Below are 17,906 nucleotides of genomic sequence, written 5' to 3' on the forward strand. Positions count from 1 at the left end.
ATGTGTTATTTCATCGTTTGATGTCTTCACTATTATTCTACAATGTAATAAAAATAGTAAAATAATTAAAAACTCTTGAATGAGTAGGTGTGTCCAAACTTTTGACTGGTACTGTAAATACTTCTAGTTAAGGCCTATCCAATTGAACTATTGCTGTACATAGTTAATATACTACATATTATATCCATATACTGTCCATATTGTCTATTCACCCCATTACATATATATTTATACTCCTAATATTTCTATACTTCTTAATTAAATTTTTTACTTTTTAGATTTGTGTGTACACTGCGTGCACAATTATTAGGCAAGTGAGTATTCTGATCTTATCATTATTTCTATGCACATTTTCCAACTCCAAACCATAAAAACTTGAATGCTTATTGGATTTAATCATTTTCAGGTGATATGTATTTGTGTAATGAGTAATGAGGGAGGGTGTGGCGAAAGTGAATAACACCTTGTATCAAGGTGTGCATAATTATTAGGCAGCTTCATTACCTCAGGTAAAATGGGCCAAAAAAGAGATTTAACTGGCACTGAAAAGTAAAAAATTGTAAAATGCCTTTCAGACGGATGCAACACTCTTGAAATAGCTAAACTATTGACGCGTGACCAACGGACAATCAAACGTTTTGTTGTGAATAGTCAACTGGGGGCGCAAAAAAACGCATGGAGAAGAAAAGGCGCAAATTAACTGCAAAAGACTTGAGAAGAATTAAATGTCAAGCTACCAGGAACCAATTATCCTCCAGTGCCACCGTATTCCAGAACTGCAACCTACCTGGAGTGTTCAGAAGTACAAGGTGTCAAGTGCTCAGAGACATGGCCAAGGTCAAGAAGACTGAAACAAGACCACCACTGAATAAGATTCACAAGTTGAAGCGTCAAGATTGGGCAAAGAAATACCTGAAGACAGATTTTTCAAAGGTTTTATGGACAGATGAAATGAGAGTGACTCTTGATGGACCAAATGGATGGGCCCATAGCTGGATCAGTAATGGACACAGGGCACCACTTCGAGTCAGGTGCCAGCAAGGTGAAGGAGGGGTACTGTATGGGCTGCTATCATTGAAAAAGTAATTTGAATGCATATAAACCATAACCACTGATTTAACCTATGACCCCTAAAATGCAAATACTGCACCTTTGCATGACCTTAAACAACTATATGGGTAAAACAAAGGCAAAGTGCAGTATCTACAATCTAAATGTGTTTATTAAACTTCCTTGTTGTTTTTCTGTTTGCTGGATAGTTCTAACTATATTCCAACTGTATTTAATGGTTTTATGTAGTTATGTTTTCATGTTTTTATGTTGTATTGTAGTAACCCTTAAGCATTTTTCTCCATTAGGTAGAATTTCATGACGTAGAATGTTTATACTTATACTACTTTGTGCAGTATTTACAATCTTAATGTGTTTACCCAATTTCCTTGTGTTTTTCTGTTTCACTTATTTATTTTTGTACCTTTATTTAACTAGGCAGATCAGTTAAGAACAAATTCTTATTAACAATGATGGCCTAACCCGGCCAAACACTAACCCAGACGACGCTGGGCCAATTGTGCACCGCCCTATGGGACTCCCAATCACGGCCGGTTGTGATACAGCCTGGAATGGTCATTTATTGACTTAGAGGTCATAGGTCAAATCAGTAGTCATTGTTGATATGCATAAAAATGTACTTCATAATATGATAATACATCAGTGCATTATCACTTATCTACCTACAACATATTTAGCTGGACAGCTAATAAACTTTAAATAAATGTTTTCTCAGTTTCACTGTTTGTGTAGTTAGTGCTCTTTGCCTTTGTATGGCAGAGCGGATAACTACAGTCACAACACGGTGGAACAAAGCCAAAGTACAGTAACTTCAGTAACTGCTGTTTGCCTTGGTTTTTACTTAGATTTTGAAGTTTCTGCACATTTTACACTATATTTTCTCTGAAACTGAGCATAATTGAACAAGGACACTTTATCACAAGATAAAACAGATACTATAAAGACTGATTTCAGTCTGAAAAATGTAGTTACTGCGATTTGCCTTTGTAGGGCAGAGTACTGGTCTTGTCTTTTTAGAAATCAGAAAGGGCACTTTGAATACGGGGTTTTAGAATCTCTATAAAGACCAGACCAGTTCTTCCTGGAAAAGTGTGATATCAGCATCTTTCAGTGGCCTCATTCACTCAGATGTTTCCATCCTCTCACAGACATCCCCTCCCACTTCCCTACCATATCCAGAAAAGTGCTGAACCTGCTAATGTTTCAGAAACACTGGGCAGTGCTTTTCTAGGCGAACCATGTTAACTACCTACTCCATTTTATATTACTGAATAGGGAAAGCAGCCACTGTTTCCTTCAGTGCTACTCTCCTACCAGGTCATATCACAGGGCCAGGATTATGCGCCTACTGTAATCATTTACAATGTGCAACATTCCCAGGAGTCAACTGCCAGGAATAAAAGTGATTCATTTAAGCGAGGATATCAGTGTGATAACAATGCCCCATGATGCCTTGAAATTAGACAGTTAGTGAGTCAGAAGGTAGGTACCAGTGGTGTAAATGAACTAAGTAAAAATACTTTGAAGTACTACTTAAGTAGTTTTATTTGGGTATCTATACTTTACTATTTATATTTTTTACAACTTTTACTCCACTACATTTCTAAAGAAAATATGTACTTTTTACTCACATACATTTTTCCTGACACACAAAAGTACTCGTTACATTTTGAATGCCTAGGCAGGACAGCAATATGGTCTAATTTACGCACCTATCAATATAACACGTTGTCATCCCTACTGCCTCTGATCTCAATAAACACAAATACTGCGTTTGTAAATTATATCTGAGTGTTGGAGTGTGCCCCTGGCTGTCCGTAAATAAAAATAAATAAAAATATCATGCCATCTGGTTTGCTTAACATAAGGAATTTGATGTATAGCATTTACTTTTACTTTTTACTACTACTCAAATATGACAATGAATTACTTTTCCCACCACTCTACTTAAGTATATTTAAAACCAGATACTTTTAGAATTTTACTCAGGTAGTATTTTACTGGGGGACTTTAACTTTTACTTGAGTCACTTTCTATTAAGGTATCTTTACTTTTACTTTTAAGTATGACAATTGAGTACTTTTCCCACCACTGGTAGGTACATGCATCGACCAACACAAGTCGAAGTGTAGCCGAACATCATAGTAATTTCAAAAGAGATGTGCCATTTTTGCTCCTTTCAAAACTGGTAGACCTAGTTGTTTATTTAATTCTAGAATTTATTTAAAAAGTATCCGTTTTTAAAATGAATGAGAGTGCCTCTCCTTTGAAACAGTTACTAAGTCACACAGACCAAATGGATGCTGGGTAGCCATGTACACTACAGAGGTCAGCCATGGTGTACACTGGTTCATACCACAGGGCATTGGCTGCAGTGCAACCAAAGACCCAAATAAATCCATAAAAGCACACTCCTCCTCTCATAGTTGTACAGTCAGGATCCATGGGGAAAAAATAGGTAGTATACAAAACCTCTGGCTTCTTACACACCCAAAAGACATCAAAGCTGGCCATAGAGGGAAGAAGTTGGGGCGGTGTGTTCTTGAAGAGTTAGAACGGCTAATGCTAACTCAGCTATCATTATTCTGACAAGCAGAAGTTCACAAGGCTAGAGAGACAGTGATGGACAGCCAAATGAAATAAGGGGAAGAAAGAGGAACAGCTTTCAAAAGATACGTCATTCTAGTCCCTTTTTGAGTGCAATTTTCCATTATGGCCGCCTGCTCTGTCTCTCACTCGCTTTAACACTTCAAAAGCTCCCTTTGTGCTGAGTAAGGTCCATAACAGTGGCCGGTGGTTGGCCACGGTCAGAGTGACAGAATACGGTCAAAGTGACAGAATGCAGTCCCAATCTGCGTCACCCGTGTGAAGCTGAATCAGTTTGGAGAAAAAAACACTCGTTTTCACGGTTTTCCTATTCCCACAGAATACTGCACCTTTGCATGATTTCACCATGGGATTTCACCATGAGGCCAATGCTGACTTTAAAACAGTTACAGAGTTTAATGGCTGTGATAGGAGAAAACTGAGGATGGATGAAAAACATTGTAATTACGCCACAATACTAACCTAATTGACAGAGTGAAAAGAAGGAAGCCTATAGAGAATACAAATGTCCCAAAACATGCATCCTGTTTGCAACAAGGCACTAAAGTAGTACTGCAAAAAATGTGGCAAAGCAATTAACTTTTGGTCCTGAATACGAAGTGTTATGTTTGGAGCAAATCCAATACAACCCATTACTGAGTACCACGCTCCATATTTTCTAGCCTAGTGGTGGCTGCATCATGTTATGGATATGCTTATAATTGTTAAGGACAGGGATATTTTCTGGATAAAAAATAAATGGAATGGAGCACAATCCTAGAGGAAAACCTGGTTCAGTCTGCTTTCCACCAGACACTGGGAGATGAATTTACCTTTCAGCAGGACAATAACCTAAAACACAAGGCCAAATCTACACTGGAGTTGCTTACCAAGAAGACAGTGAATGCTCCTGAGTGGCCAAGTTACAGTTTTGACTTAAATCTACTTGAAAATATATGGCAAGACCTGAAAAGTGTTGTCTAGCAATGATCAACAACCAATTTCACAGAGCTTGAAGAATTTTGAAAATAATAATGGGCAAATGTTGCACAATCCAGGTGTGGAAAGCTCTTGGAGACTTACCCAGAAAGACTCACACCTGTAATCGCTGCCAAAGGTGCTTCTACAAAGTATTGACTCAGGGGTGTGAATATTCATGTAAACTATATTTCTGTATTTCATTTGCATACATTTGCAAAAAATTGTCATTATGGGGTATTGTAGATGGGTGAGAAAAATTCAGGCTGTAACACAACCAAATGTGGAATAAGTCAAGGTGTACGAATACCTTCTGCAGGCACTGTAACACTGCCAGGCCATGCCTGTGGGACACACAGCGCAGAGAGAGAGGCTTGCATTTTCTAATGTATTATTTTTCATCTGAACACAAAAGCCTGAGATCCGTGAGGAATTTCCGCCTCTCTGACAGACAAAGAGGACGGCTTGGTGCCCACTCTGAGAGCCATGTGGAGGAAAGCACAAAGCATCTGTTGATCGGAAGTGGCACCGTGTTTCCCCCTACATGTTGATTTCTCTCGCACACAGGTGGGGCCCTCAAGAAAAGATGCACTTCTGATACCAAAATCCTCCATGGACACCAATTGAGGCCAAATCATTTTCATTAGGAAGGCAATAGACATCGATGTGTTGGCTACGCCCACCCACCCCCTTCTATGATAGGTGGAACGATTCTGGTCAGGATTGATGGTCTCAGTACAGTGACAATAGTGGCAGTATATGAGTCAGGGAGTAGTTGCTTACTCATTTGTCGCTCTCCGTAGCTGATGGCTTCGGCGAGGGGACTCCATCCCTGAGCGTTCTTCACCTTCACTGGTGCATTGTGGGCCAGCAGCAGATGGGCACACTCTGTGGGAAAAAGAGACAAGAGGAAACAGTAATTGACTTATTACAGAGAGAGAGTTAGAGCTAGTGGGAGAGAGTACTGCCTTGTTGGTTAATTGACAATTTATCAATGGTTAATCTGATTTGCGCTGCTACATGGCCCAGTGTGGACCGACTAGAGGGGACAAGGGTCGAGCATGGAAAAGACACTAAATTATTGACCTCCAAAATCGTTAACAACTGTGTTCTGTGTAACGGTTTCTTCATAGCCTGAAGCCTGAAACGAACAAAGAATGACAAGTCAACAGTACACCATGTTTCCCACCAAAAACGTCCCACCAGCCCTCTGTTGTGAAGTATTTCATTCAAACTCCACTGAGCTTTCCCATCAAACAGACAAAAGAGGCCCTGGAAGCTAATTTTATCTCCAACCTGACACCATGCCCATGTCGGAACAAGCTCTAATTTAGACATTTAACTTCCCTTCTCCAGGGAAAGCTTCCTGAAATTGAATTTTGCAATAAAGTGAGACATTGTGTATGCTTCACTTCAAATATAATTAACTTCAAATTCATATATTTACTGACAAAATGCAACATTTTGGTCACATAGACCTTCGAAAAGGCCTCATAGGATTGTATCTGAATTCTTAGCCATCCCAATCCGACTATTTCATTCTGATTTTATAAAGGGAATGTACTGTCATACATTCCACTGTGAGGCTCTCTCTTTCTGTGTAACAGTTTTCATGTCGAATAATAAAGGAGACAAATGCTTTGTAGCAGTAGAGCATCATTCATCTAAACCTGAGAATAGTGGAGGGTCAGATAGGGAGTAAGAATGGGATGGAAATAGAAGGGTCGTTTCACGAAATGAGTCCGTTTTGAGTCCCTTTGGTATTTTAAGTAGAAATTGTGCACCAATATTGGATTTTAAAAGCCTATATATTAAATGAAGTGCTATTTAATATAGAGACCACATGGACAATTCAATACATCATGTTTTATATTAATAAAGACTTGGTAATGTGTCAGAATTCAGCACGTCCCTCTGTGCAGTCTTTCTGACATCTTGGAAGAGTTTTACCCACTTAACCCCAAAGTTTTTCCAAGTTTTCACCATCACTGTAAAGCCCTAGTTATTTTGTTGCTTCGATAAAGTAATTTCTGAAGATGATTATTTATTTCATGTGATTAGTGATTCATTTTAAGAAAAAAAAAAGACAACAACAACCTGTCCCTCATTTTAAGGTCAACCCTGTGAACAAAACTCTTGTTTTAATATGGTGAAACTCAGTAGCGGTGCGGAGGTAAAAAAAAGCCATATTACAACCTGTGTTGTGATAATTGTGTTGTTTGCTCTGTAACCTGTTAGTTCATATGCCTTGCCACCGTGATATATAGGCCTAAGGCAGAGACAATAAGAACACAAAATTATATAAATTATAATTATAACACCTTCGTTTCATCACAAAACCAGAGAGCAACCTCTGTCCGGTGAAGTACACCAAGCATATTGCATGTAACAAACAGTTACATGACCTACAACATGGTAAAGTAAGTTCATGTTTCCGACATTTTCAGACTACTAAACAAGTATTGATTTACAACCACGGCGAGTTACTGCAAGTCGCAAAGAAAACAGGAGTAAAACCACAAGTCCAAATCCCTATCTCCATCCATGGCTAATTTAGGAAAGGGCCAATTTTAGCGAGCTTGCTACTGGAGGACAATGACACAAGGAGATGCAACAATTCATGTTTTTTCATCAATTATGTTTTGCTTTTGATGTGATGTGATTGGTGTGAAGCCAATCACATCACATCACTTCCCTTGACACTTTTTTTTGGTGCTCCCGGAACGTTCACAGTTGAGCTCACTCAGTTTAGCTCAACACTGATTGGCTATTATTTTAAACTTTTTACATCAAGGGAGGTCAAATGCTTGCTGGCTTCCCTTGCATTCAATGCTACGGGCGGTAACAATGTCATACACTTTTTGACCAGACAGCGTCAAATAGATGGCCTACACATACAGAGACAGAGGAGTGCTGTTTTGCTCGCTCGGATGCTATCTCCGGTGAGATACATTCAGCCTATTGCGAATTGAAGGAAAATGATGAAACACAGAGACGAAAGATACATTATTTCAAATGTTTGAAAAACATTTTTCTTGCTAAATTTTTTTTGGGGGGGAAGTCTGGCTTCCCTTGGCATCCATGAATACACACCACCGGTGAAACTATTCATTTTTTATTATAATTATCAAAATAAACATTGCACATCTAATAGTCAAATCATAGCGTAAAAGCAGGTGAGTTGGTTCTACTCTTTTTGTCAATTTTCTGGTGTTTTGTGGTGGCAAACTGAGTGGGTCGAGCAGAACACCTCAATCCTGTTACCCATAGATAGACATGCTAGAAATGCTTTAACATTTTTGTGAAGCTTGCATTCAATTGTCCTTCCCTGTTGCACACAACAAGGGTCCACTCCCCCTGTCACAAGGGGATTTATGGCTGATTTAAAATGAACTTGTCAACCCTGTTACAGTCAACCCTGCTACTTTATTTGGCACTTAAAGGGGAATAATTGCATATTTCGGGAAATGTGTCTAAGTGCCTAAACCTTCTTGACTTACTATTGGACTGTCTATCACAGTACGCATCTCTGTCACTCAGAGAGAGCAGAGGCAGAGCTAGAGCAGGCTATGTTCCCCCCTCCCCCTTATAGCTTTTGAGCAATATATTCAAAGATTACAACAACAAAAAACAGCAACACCATTTAGGAGATAAAGAGTTTCTGATCAGATCGACAATTATATTTGAATGTATTTGTGTGTCTACAATGCCATCTTTAGCGCACAGCATTTCTGCTTGGTTTCCAGATAAATGCATTGAAAGAGAGTTTCGAAATAGGCTAATACCAACATCTGATGATGCTTCTGACAATATAGTAAAAGGCGTGTTGTGTTGGGTGATGTGCTAAAGTCTGATGTATTTTGAAAACTTCCTAGTGTGTTGTGTTTATGAGGAGTTCCCACGTGTGTTGTGTGTGTGTGTGTGTGTGTGTGTGTGTGTGTTGTCGCATGAGCAGTAAGCACATGGGCTGCTGTTTCCTCCTTGCTTGGCACAGATCTCAGAAAAGTTCAAATTGCGACGTTTATCACATAAAATGTATATGCCATATCTCACAATCGATTGGGCTTCCAGAATTTAGTATGATCGTCGTGACAACATTTTTTCCGTAGATTTGCATTATTCCACAAAGTTCTATCTAGCGTTGCAGTAATATAACCTTGTGACATAGCAGGCTCGAGCTCTGCCTCCACTCTCCCTGAGCGAGAGAGGTACGCACTGTGACAGACAGTGCAACAATGAGTCAGAGGTTTAGGCACATAGACAGATTTCCGGAATGTATTCCCCTTTAATATGCACTTACTATAATCCATTCGTTATTTAACCTCTTAAAATGGGAAAACATGTTTTTTATTAAGTTGAACGTGTTCGTCGTGAAAAATGTTATAATTAAGTGAATGTTTTTTTTCCCCAAGTTGAACTACCCAAAAGGGACTCATTTTGTGGGATGACTCAGAACTATTCCGTTAAACCACATGACCTCATGCATTCATACAGGCTTATAACTTTAAAGCTAGGATCCCTTCCGATATGCCATACACAAACAACATATGCAATGTCAAACAACCATCCCACTGGGCACAGACGTCAGTTCAGCGTCTAGTTTTGATTTGCATATGCTTGGGTTTACAACTAATGTGAATTCAACAACAAAGAAGCTCACCATGTGATTGTATTTAGGTTCAAAGTTAGGTGAAATAAAGACGAAATGCCCTTACGTTAGTGACTTTTTGCAAATCCAATCAGTTTTCCATGTTGATTCAACATCATCGCATAGATTTTTTGGCGTTGAAATAACATGGAAACAATGTTGATTCAACCAGTTTTTGCCCAGCGGGATGAAGTCTGTAGGAAATTAGATTTTTGATCTCTGGCGTGACCAGAACATATTCTAGGCCAGGAAGTAAACAGACATCAATTCATGTGTACTCTGATGGGACAATACAACAGCGCAAACCCCCAGGCCATGCCTATATTTATACAGGAAGCAGCACAGCAGCATGTGAATAACATAAGTTCTCTACTTCCTGGGTTGGGCAACTTGTCAACAACAATAGAGAGAGAAAATGGAGCCCGTTGTTCCGACTGTCAATATAGGAGTGACATCTCTAATTAAAATGGTGGCTTCCATGCAACTATGTTTTTTGGCTAATGCCATTTATAGCACCAAACAAGCAGGTCAAATGCGGAAATTGTCAACAATCCGCTGAATGGAAAATATATAGGCCAGGTGTTTCATGGGCTGGAACTGGGACTTTCATCACTCCTTGTTTGGCAACCTGTTACAATGCATGACTCTAATCATTGAAGAAAAGCCACATGGATGCTCTTCTGTGTGGAACAATAATGCGTTTCTTTATCCTGGGCACGTGTGTCAACCAGACAACCCTGTTACCCAACTAATTGAACCCAAGTTTAATCTCTTTCAATCAAGTCTAAACGTATTGTTCTGCCTAGTTACTCTGCCAAACGTCACAGAAAATGCCCAAAACATTCCTCCCTTAGTCATGACAATGGGAAATTCTCCTACTCGGCACAACCGTCAAGCACACAGTTTGTATTTCTGGAGGTTGTGTTTTCCACACAACTGTTATATATATTTTCTATTTAAATGTAACCTTTTTTTAACTAGGCAAGTCAGTTAAGAACAAATTCTTATTTACAATGACGGCCTACCCCGGCCAAACCCGGACGATGACAATGAGATGGCCGAAAAAAAAAACACTCTCGTAATCGTACTGATGCACTCGTACTGATGCACTCACAGCAAATACCTCTGATCTACAGGTAATTGTCAAAATAAAGGAAACGGCAACATAAAGTGTCTTAATAGGACGTTGGGCCACCACAAGCCAGAAAAACTTAAATGCGTCTTGTCATAGATTCTACAAGTGTCTGGAACTCTATTGGAGGGATGTGACACCATTCTTCCACAAGAAATTCCACAATTTGGTGTTTTGTTGATGGTGGTGGAAAACACTGTGTTAGGCACCACTCAAGAATCTCCCATAATTGTTCAATTGGGTTGAGATCTGGTGATGGCCATGGCATATGGTTTACATTGTTTTCATGCTCATCAAACCATTTTGTGATCACTCATGCTCTGTGGATGGAGGTATTGTCATCCTATGGGGTCCTTGCCACTCCTTGTCATTGCCAACATTCTATAATTAATGAGATCGAGGAAAACCGAGGGGTCAATCCTAATTCGATAACCCTCACAACGTATCCTCCAATCACAACAATTATCAAAATATTGGAACTCTATAACTTTTTTTCTCCCCACAGAACAGTTGGTATCTGGTTGCTAAGCATACATTAAGCACACATTTTTTTGTCTGTCCCGACAAAACCAGTCAGTCAAAAGATGCTAGCTGACGTCTAAATTAGTGGTGCACGACTCCGGGATTTTTGGAGTAGACTCCGACTCCTGTGGTTGGAGTTGCTAGCTCGTTCTTTCTTTGCTGTGAAAGATGCGAGAGTTTGTGTTCTCGACGTAGACTACAGCAACTAGTTTCCTCCGTTGAAAAAATACTGAATCTTAGGAGAAGGTTGACACCCAGAAATGGGAGTTGAAGGGCAAGGAGTCGAGGAATCCCCACCACTAGTCTACATTCTCAAACAAAATACATACTGCAATTCCAACCACAAAACCTCTTTGATTTGATTTTAAGCCTCAAAATACAATAGCTTGCCTAGCTAATAGCTAAATGTTTGATTTTGAGGTGCCAAATGTTGTAATGAAAAATATTAATGGTATTTTCAACAACCATTGAGCAACTCCACTGTAAATCCAGCTGCATATTGATCATTGAGATTGCCGAAAGGAGTGGCAAGGAGTGGAATGTTAGCCAAAAAGACTGGTACCCAGACAAGAGAAATTCAAACCCCTGCTGGATCAAGATCCCAGTTCCTAAAATTGTTTGGTGCATCAAAAATAAAAAATTTGGCGCCAACAGAGATGGACGCCTCGCTTCGCGTTCTTAGGAAACTATGCAGTATTTTGTTTTTTTACGTATTATTTCTTACACTGTACCCCAGGAAATCTTAAGTCGTATTACATACAGCCGGGAGGAACTATTGGATATAAGAGCAACATCAACTTACCAACATTACGACCAGAAATACAACTTTCCCGAAGCGGATCCTCTGTTTGGACCACCACCCAGGACAATGGATCGGATCCCAGTAGGCGACCCAAAACAACGGCGCCGCAGAAGGGGCAGACGGAGCGGTCTTCTGGTCAAGCTCCGTAGACGGGCACACTGCCCACCGCTCCCGAGTATAATATTCGCCAATGTCCAGTCTCTTGACAACAAGGTAGATGAAATGCGAGCAAGGGTTGCCTTCCAGAGAGACATCAGAGATTGTAACATTCTTTGTTTCACGGAAACATGGCTCACTCGGGATACGTTATCTGAGTCGGTATAGCCACCCGGTTTCTTCACGCACCGCGCCGACAGAAACAAACATCTCTCTGGTAAGAAGAAGGGTGGTGGGTGTATGTATGATTAACGAGTCATGGTGTGATCATAACAACTTACAGGAACTCAAGTCCTTTTGTTCACCTGACCTAGAATTCCTTAGGATCAAATGCCGACCACATTATCTACAAAGAGAATTCTCTTTGATTATAATCACAGCCGTGTATATCCCCCCCAAGCAGACACCTTGACGGCCCTAAAATAACTTCATTTGACTCTATGTAAACTGGAAACCACATATCCTGAGGCTGCATTTATTGTAGCTGGGGATTTTAACAAGGCTAACCTGAAAACAAGGCTCCCTAAGTTTTATCAGCATATTGAATGCGCGACCCGGGCTGGCAACACTCTGGATCATTGCTACTCTAATTTCTGCGACGCATACAAAGCCCTCCCTCGCCCTCCTTTCGGTAAATCTGACCAGGACTCCATTTTGTTGCTCCCAGCCTATAGACAGAAACTAAAACAGGAAACGCCCGTGCTCAGGTCTGTTCAACGCTGGTCCGACCAATCTGATTCCACGCTTCAAGATTGCTTCGATCACGTGGACTGGGATATGTTCCGGATAGCATTGGACAATAACGCTGATTCGGTGAGCGAGTTTATTAGCGAGTGCATCAGTGATGTGGGACCCACGGTGACTATTAAATCCTTCCCTGACCAGAAACCGTGCATTGATTGCAGCATTCGTGCAAAACTGAAAGCGCGAACCACTGCTTTTAATCATGGCAAGATGACCGGAAACATGACCGAATACAAACAGTATAGCTATTCCCTCCGCAAGGCAATCAAGCAAGCTAAGCATCAGTATAGAGACAAAGTAGAGTCGCAATTCAACGGCATAGACGCGAGACGTATGTGGCAGGGTCTACAGTCAATCACGGACTACAAATATAAAACCAGCCTCGTCGAGTACACCGATGTCTTGCTCCCAGACAAATTAAACAACTTCTTTGCTCGCTTTGAGGACAATACAGTGCCACTGACACGGCCCGCTACGAAAACATGCGGGCTCGCCTTCACCGCAGCCAACGTGAGTAAAACATTTAAACGTGTTAACCCTTGCAAGGCTGCTGGCCCAGACGGCATCCCTAGCCGCGTCCTCAGAGCATGCGCTGACCAGCTGGCTGATGTGTTTACGGACATATTCAATCAATCCCTATTCCAGTCTGCTGTTCCCACATGCTTCAAGAGGGCCACCATTGTTCCTGATCCCAAGAAAGCTAAGGTAACTGAGCTAAACGACTATCGCCCCGTAGCACTCACTTCCGTCATCATGAAGTGCTTTGAGAGACTAGTCAAGGATCATATCACCTCCACCCTACCTGACACCCTAGACCCACTCCAATTTGCTTACCGCCCAATAGGTCCACAGATGACGCAATCGCAACCACACTGCACACTGCCCTAACCCATCTGGACAAGAGGAATACCTATGTAAGAATGCTGTTCATCGATTACAGCTTGGCATTTAACACCATAGTACTCTCCAAACTCATCATTAAGCTCGAGACCCTGGGTCTCAACCCCGCACTGTGCAACTGGGTCCTGGACCATCTGACGGGCCGCCCTCAGGTGGTGAGGGTAGGAAACAACATCTCTACCCTGCTGATCCTCAACACTGGGGCAGCACAAGGGTGTGTTCTCAGCCCTCTCCTGTACTCCCTGTTCACCCATGACTGCGTGGCCATGCACGCCTCCAACTCAATTATGAAGTTTGCAGACGACACTACAGTGGTAGGCTTGATTACCAACAACGACGAGACGGCCTACAGGGAGGAGGTGAGGGCCCTCGGAGTGTTGTGACAGGAAAATAACCTCACACTCAGCGTCAACAACACAAAGGAGATCGTGGACTTCAGGAAACAGCAAAGGGAGCACCACCCAATCCACATCGACGGGACAGTAGTAGAGAAGGTGGAAAGTTTTAAGCTCCTTGGCGTACACATCACAGACAAACTGAAATGGTCCACCCACACAGACAGCATGGTGAAGAAGGCGCATCAGCGCCTCTTCAACCTCAGGAGGCTGAAGAAATTTGGCTTGTCACCAAAAACACTCACAAACTTTTACAAATGCACAATCGAGAGCATCCTGTCGGGCTGTATCACCGCCTGGTAGGGCAACTGCTCTGCCCACAACCATAAGGCTCACCAGAGGGTAGTGAGGTCTGCACAACGCATCACCGGGGGTAAACAACCTGCCCTCCAAGACACCTACACCACCCGATGTCACAGGAAGGCCAAAAAGATCATCAAGGACAACAACCACCCGAGCCACTGCCTGTTCACCCCGCTATCATCCAGAAGGCGAGGTCAGTACAGGTGCATCAAAGCTGGGACCAAGAGACTGAAAAACAGCTTCTATCTCAAGGCCATCAGACTGTTAAACAGCCATCACTAACATTGAGTGGCTTCTGCCAACATACAGACTCAATCTCTAGCCACTTTTATAATTAACATTTGTATGTAATAAATGTATCACTAGTCACTTAAACAATGCCACTTTATATAATGTTTACATACCCTACATTACTCATCTCATATGTACATACTGTACTCTATACCATCTACTGCATCTTGCCTATGCCGTTCGGCCATCGCTCATCCATATATTTATGTACATATTCTTAATCATTCCTTTACACTTGTGTGTATAAGGTAGGTGTTGTGAAATTGTTTGATTACTTGTTAGATATTACTGCACGGTCAGAACTAGAAGCACAAGCGTTTCGCTACACTCGCATTAACATCTGCTAACCATGTGTATGTGACCAATAAAATTTGATTTGATTTGATTTGAAAACAAATGTTGCCCCTTGTGTGCACTTCCAGTAATACCCTGGTAAGGTACCGCCCAACCCTATTTCCGGGTCAGCCTATAAGAGCTTTGCACACCTGGATTGTGCAACATTTGCATTATTCTTTTCAACATTCTTCAAGCTCTGTCAAATTGGGCATTCCTTTTCTTTTTTTATCCTGGAACCCCCCCCCCCCCCCCCCCAGTCCTTAACGATTACAAGCATAACCATAACATGATGCAGCCACCACTATGCTTGAAAATATGTAGAGCGGTACTCAGTAATGTGTTGTAATGGATTTGCCCCAAACATAACACTTTGAATTCAGGACAAAAAGCAAATTGCTTTGACATATTTTTGCAGTATTAATTTAGTGCCTTGTGCAGGTCTTGGAATATTTTTATTCTGTACATGCTTCCATCTTTTCACATTGTCAATTAGGTTAGTATTGTGGAGTAACTACAATGTTGTTGATCCAGCCTCAGTTTTTCTCCTATCACAGCCATTAAACTTTGTAACTATTTTAAAGTCACCATTGGCCTCCTGGTGAAATCCCTGAGCGGTTTACTTCCTCTCCGGCAACTGAGTTATGAAGAGCACCTGCATCTTTGTAGTGACTGGGTATATTGATACACCCTCCAAAGTGTAATGAATAACTTCACCATGCTCAAAGGGATATTCAGTGTCTGCTTTCTTTTATTTTTACCCATATACCAATAGGTGCCCATCTTTGTGAGGCATTGGAAAACTTCCCTGGTCTTTGTGGTTGAATCTGTGTTTGAAATTCACTGCTTGACTGAGGAACCTTACAGATAATTGTATGTGTGGGGTACAGAGATGAGGTAGTCATTCAAAAATCATGTTAAACACTATTATTGCACATAGAGTGAGTCCATGCAACTTATGTGACTTGTTAAGCCCATTTTTACTCCTGAACTTATTTAGGCTTACCATAACAAAGGGGTTTGGTACTCATTGACTAAAGACATTTCAGCTTTACATTTTTTATTAATTTGTAAACATTTTTAAATACATAATTCCACTTTGACATTATGGAGTATTGTGTGTAGGCCAGGGACAAACAAATCTAAATTTGATCAACTGTAACACAATAAAATGTGGAAAAAGTGAAATGGTGTGAATACTTTCTGAAGGCACTGTTCAGCAGAATATATACTGTATTACAGTGAGCTATGTCAAGAATCCAGTACATACACTACCGTTCAAAAGTTTGGGGTCACTTTTAAATGTCCTTGCTGTTGAAAGAAAAGCTTATTTTCTGTCCATTAAAATAACTTCAAAATGATCAGAAATACAGTGTAGACATTGTTAATGTTGTTAATGTCTATTGTAGCTGGAAACGGCAGATTTTTTTATGGAATATCTACATAGGCGTACAGAGGCCCATCATCAGCAACCATCACTCCTGTGTTCCAATGGCACGTTGTGTTAGCTAATCCAAGTTTATCATTTTAAAAGACTAATTGATCATTAGAAAACCCTTTTGCAATTATGTTAGCACAGCTGAAAACTGTTCTTCTGATTAAAGAAGCAATAAAACTGGCCTTCTTTAGACTGGTTGAGTATCTGGAGCATCAGCATTTGTGGGTTCAATTACAGGAAACAAAGACGTTTTTCTGAAACTCATCAGTGTATTCTTGTTCTGAGAAAGGAAGGCTATTCCATGCGAGAAATTGCCAAGAAACTGAAGATCTCGTACAACGCTGTGTACTACTTCCCTCACAGAACAGCGCAAACTGTCTCTAACCAGAGTAGAAAGAGGAGTGGGAGGACAAGTATATTAGAGTGTCTAGTTTGAGAAACAGACGCCTCACAAGTCCTCAACTGGAAGCTTCATTAAATAGTACCCGCAAAACACCAGTCTCAACGTCAACAGTGAAGAGGCGACTCCAGGATGCTGGCCTTCTAGGCAGAGTTGCAAAGAAAAAGCCATATCTGAGACTGGCCAATAAAAAGAAAAGATTAAGATGGGCAAAAGAACACAGACACTGGACAGAGGAACTGCAGTTTCCCTACCAGGCAGCGATGCAGCCCAACAGAATGCTCTCAATGGTGCATCTACAGAACTTTGTGAGAGTCTTAGGGACCATGCCAAATTTCTTCAGCCGCCTGAGGTTGTAGAGGCGCTGTTGCGCCTTCTTCACCACAGTGTTGGTGTGGTGGGACCATTTCAGGTCCTCAGTGATGTGCATGCCAAGGAATTTGAAGCTTTTGACCCTCTCCACTGCAACCCCGTCGTTGTGGATGGGGGCGTGCTGCCTCCTCTGTCACCTGTAGTCCTCCTTTGTTTTTTGACGTTGAGGGACAGGTTATTTTCCTGGAACCACTCCGCCAGGGCTCTAACCTCCTCCCTGTAGGCTGTCTCGTCATTATTGGTAATCAGGCCTACCACTGTCGTGTCTTCAGCAAACTTGATGATTGAGTTGGGAGTAGTGCGTAGCCACACAGTAATGCGTAAACAGGGAGTACAGGAGGGGGCTGAGCACACACCCCTGGGGGGCTCCGTGTTGAGGATCAGCATGGCAGAGATGTTGTTGCCTACCCTCACCACTTGGGGTTAACCCATCAGGAAGTCTAGGACCCAGTTGCCCAGGGAGGGGTTCAGAACACTGAGATTAGTAACAAGCTTGGTGGGTACTATGGTGTTGAAAGCAGAGCTGTAGTTGATGAACAGCATCCTCACATAGGTATTCCTATTGTCTAGGTGGAATAGGATAATGTGCAGTGCAATGGCGAATGAGTCGTCCTTGGATTTGTTGGGGCGGTATGCAAAATGGAGTGGGTCTAGGATGTCGGGCAAGGTAGAGGTGATATGGTCCTTGACCAGCCTCTCAAAGCATGATAACAGAGGTGAGTGCTACGGGGCGATTTATATCAAATTAAATCAAATGTTATTAGTCACATGCGCCGAATACAACAGGTGTAGGCCTTACAGTGAAATGCTTACTTACAAGCCCCTAACCAACAAT

At 41.4% G+C, this 17,906-nt stretch overlaps 1 protein-coding gene across 1 annotated transcript in view; it reads right to left on the bottom strand.

Moving 5' to 3' along the window:
- LOC106613664 (ankyrin repeat domain-containing protein 13C) overlaps window positions 1-17,906 on the bottom strand; it is a 79,665-nt gene that overhangs the window by 31,529 nt on the left and 30,230 nt on the right. The window contains exon 3 of the mRNA XM_014216155.2: window positions 5,419-5,523. Within this exon, the coding sequence (XP_014071630.1) occupies window positions 5,419-5,523 (105 nt within the window). The remainder of the gene's footprint in view (window positions 1-5,418; window positions 5,524-17,906) is intronic.

The sequence above is a fragment of the Salmo salar genome, chromosome ssa10 (assembly GCF_905237065.1).
Source record: "Salmo salar chromosome ssa10, Ssal_v3.1, whole genome shotgun sequence".
In the NCBI taxonomy this organism is placed as follows: Eukaryota; Metazoa; Chordata; class Actinopteri; order Salmoniformes; family Salmonidae; genus Salmo; species Salmo salar.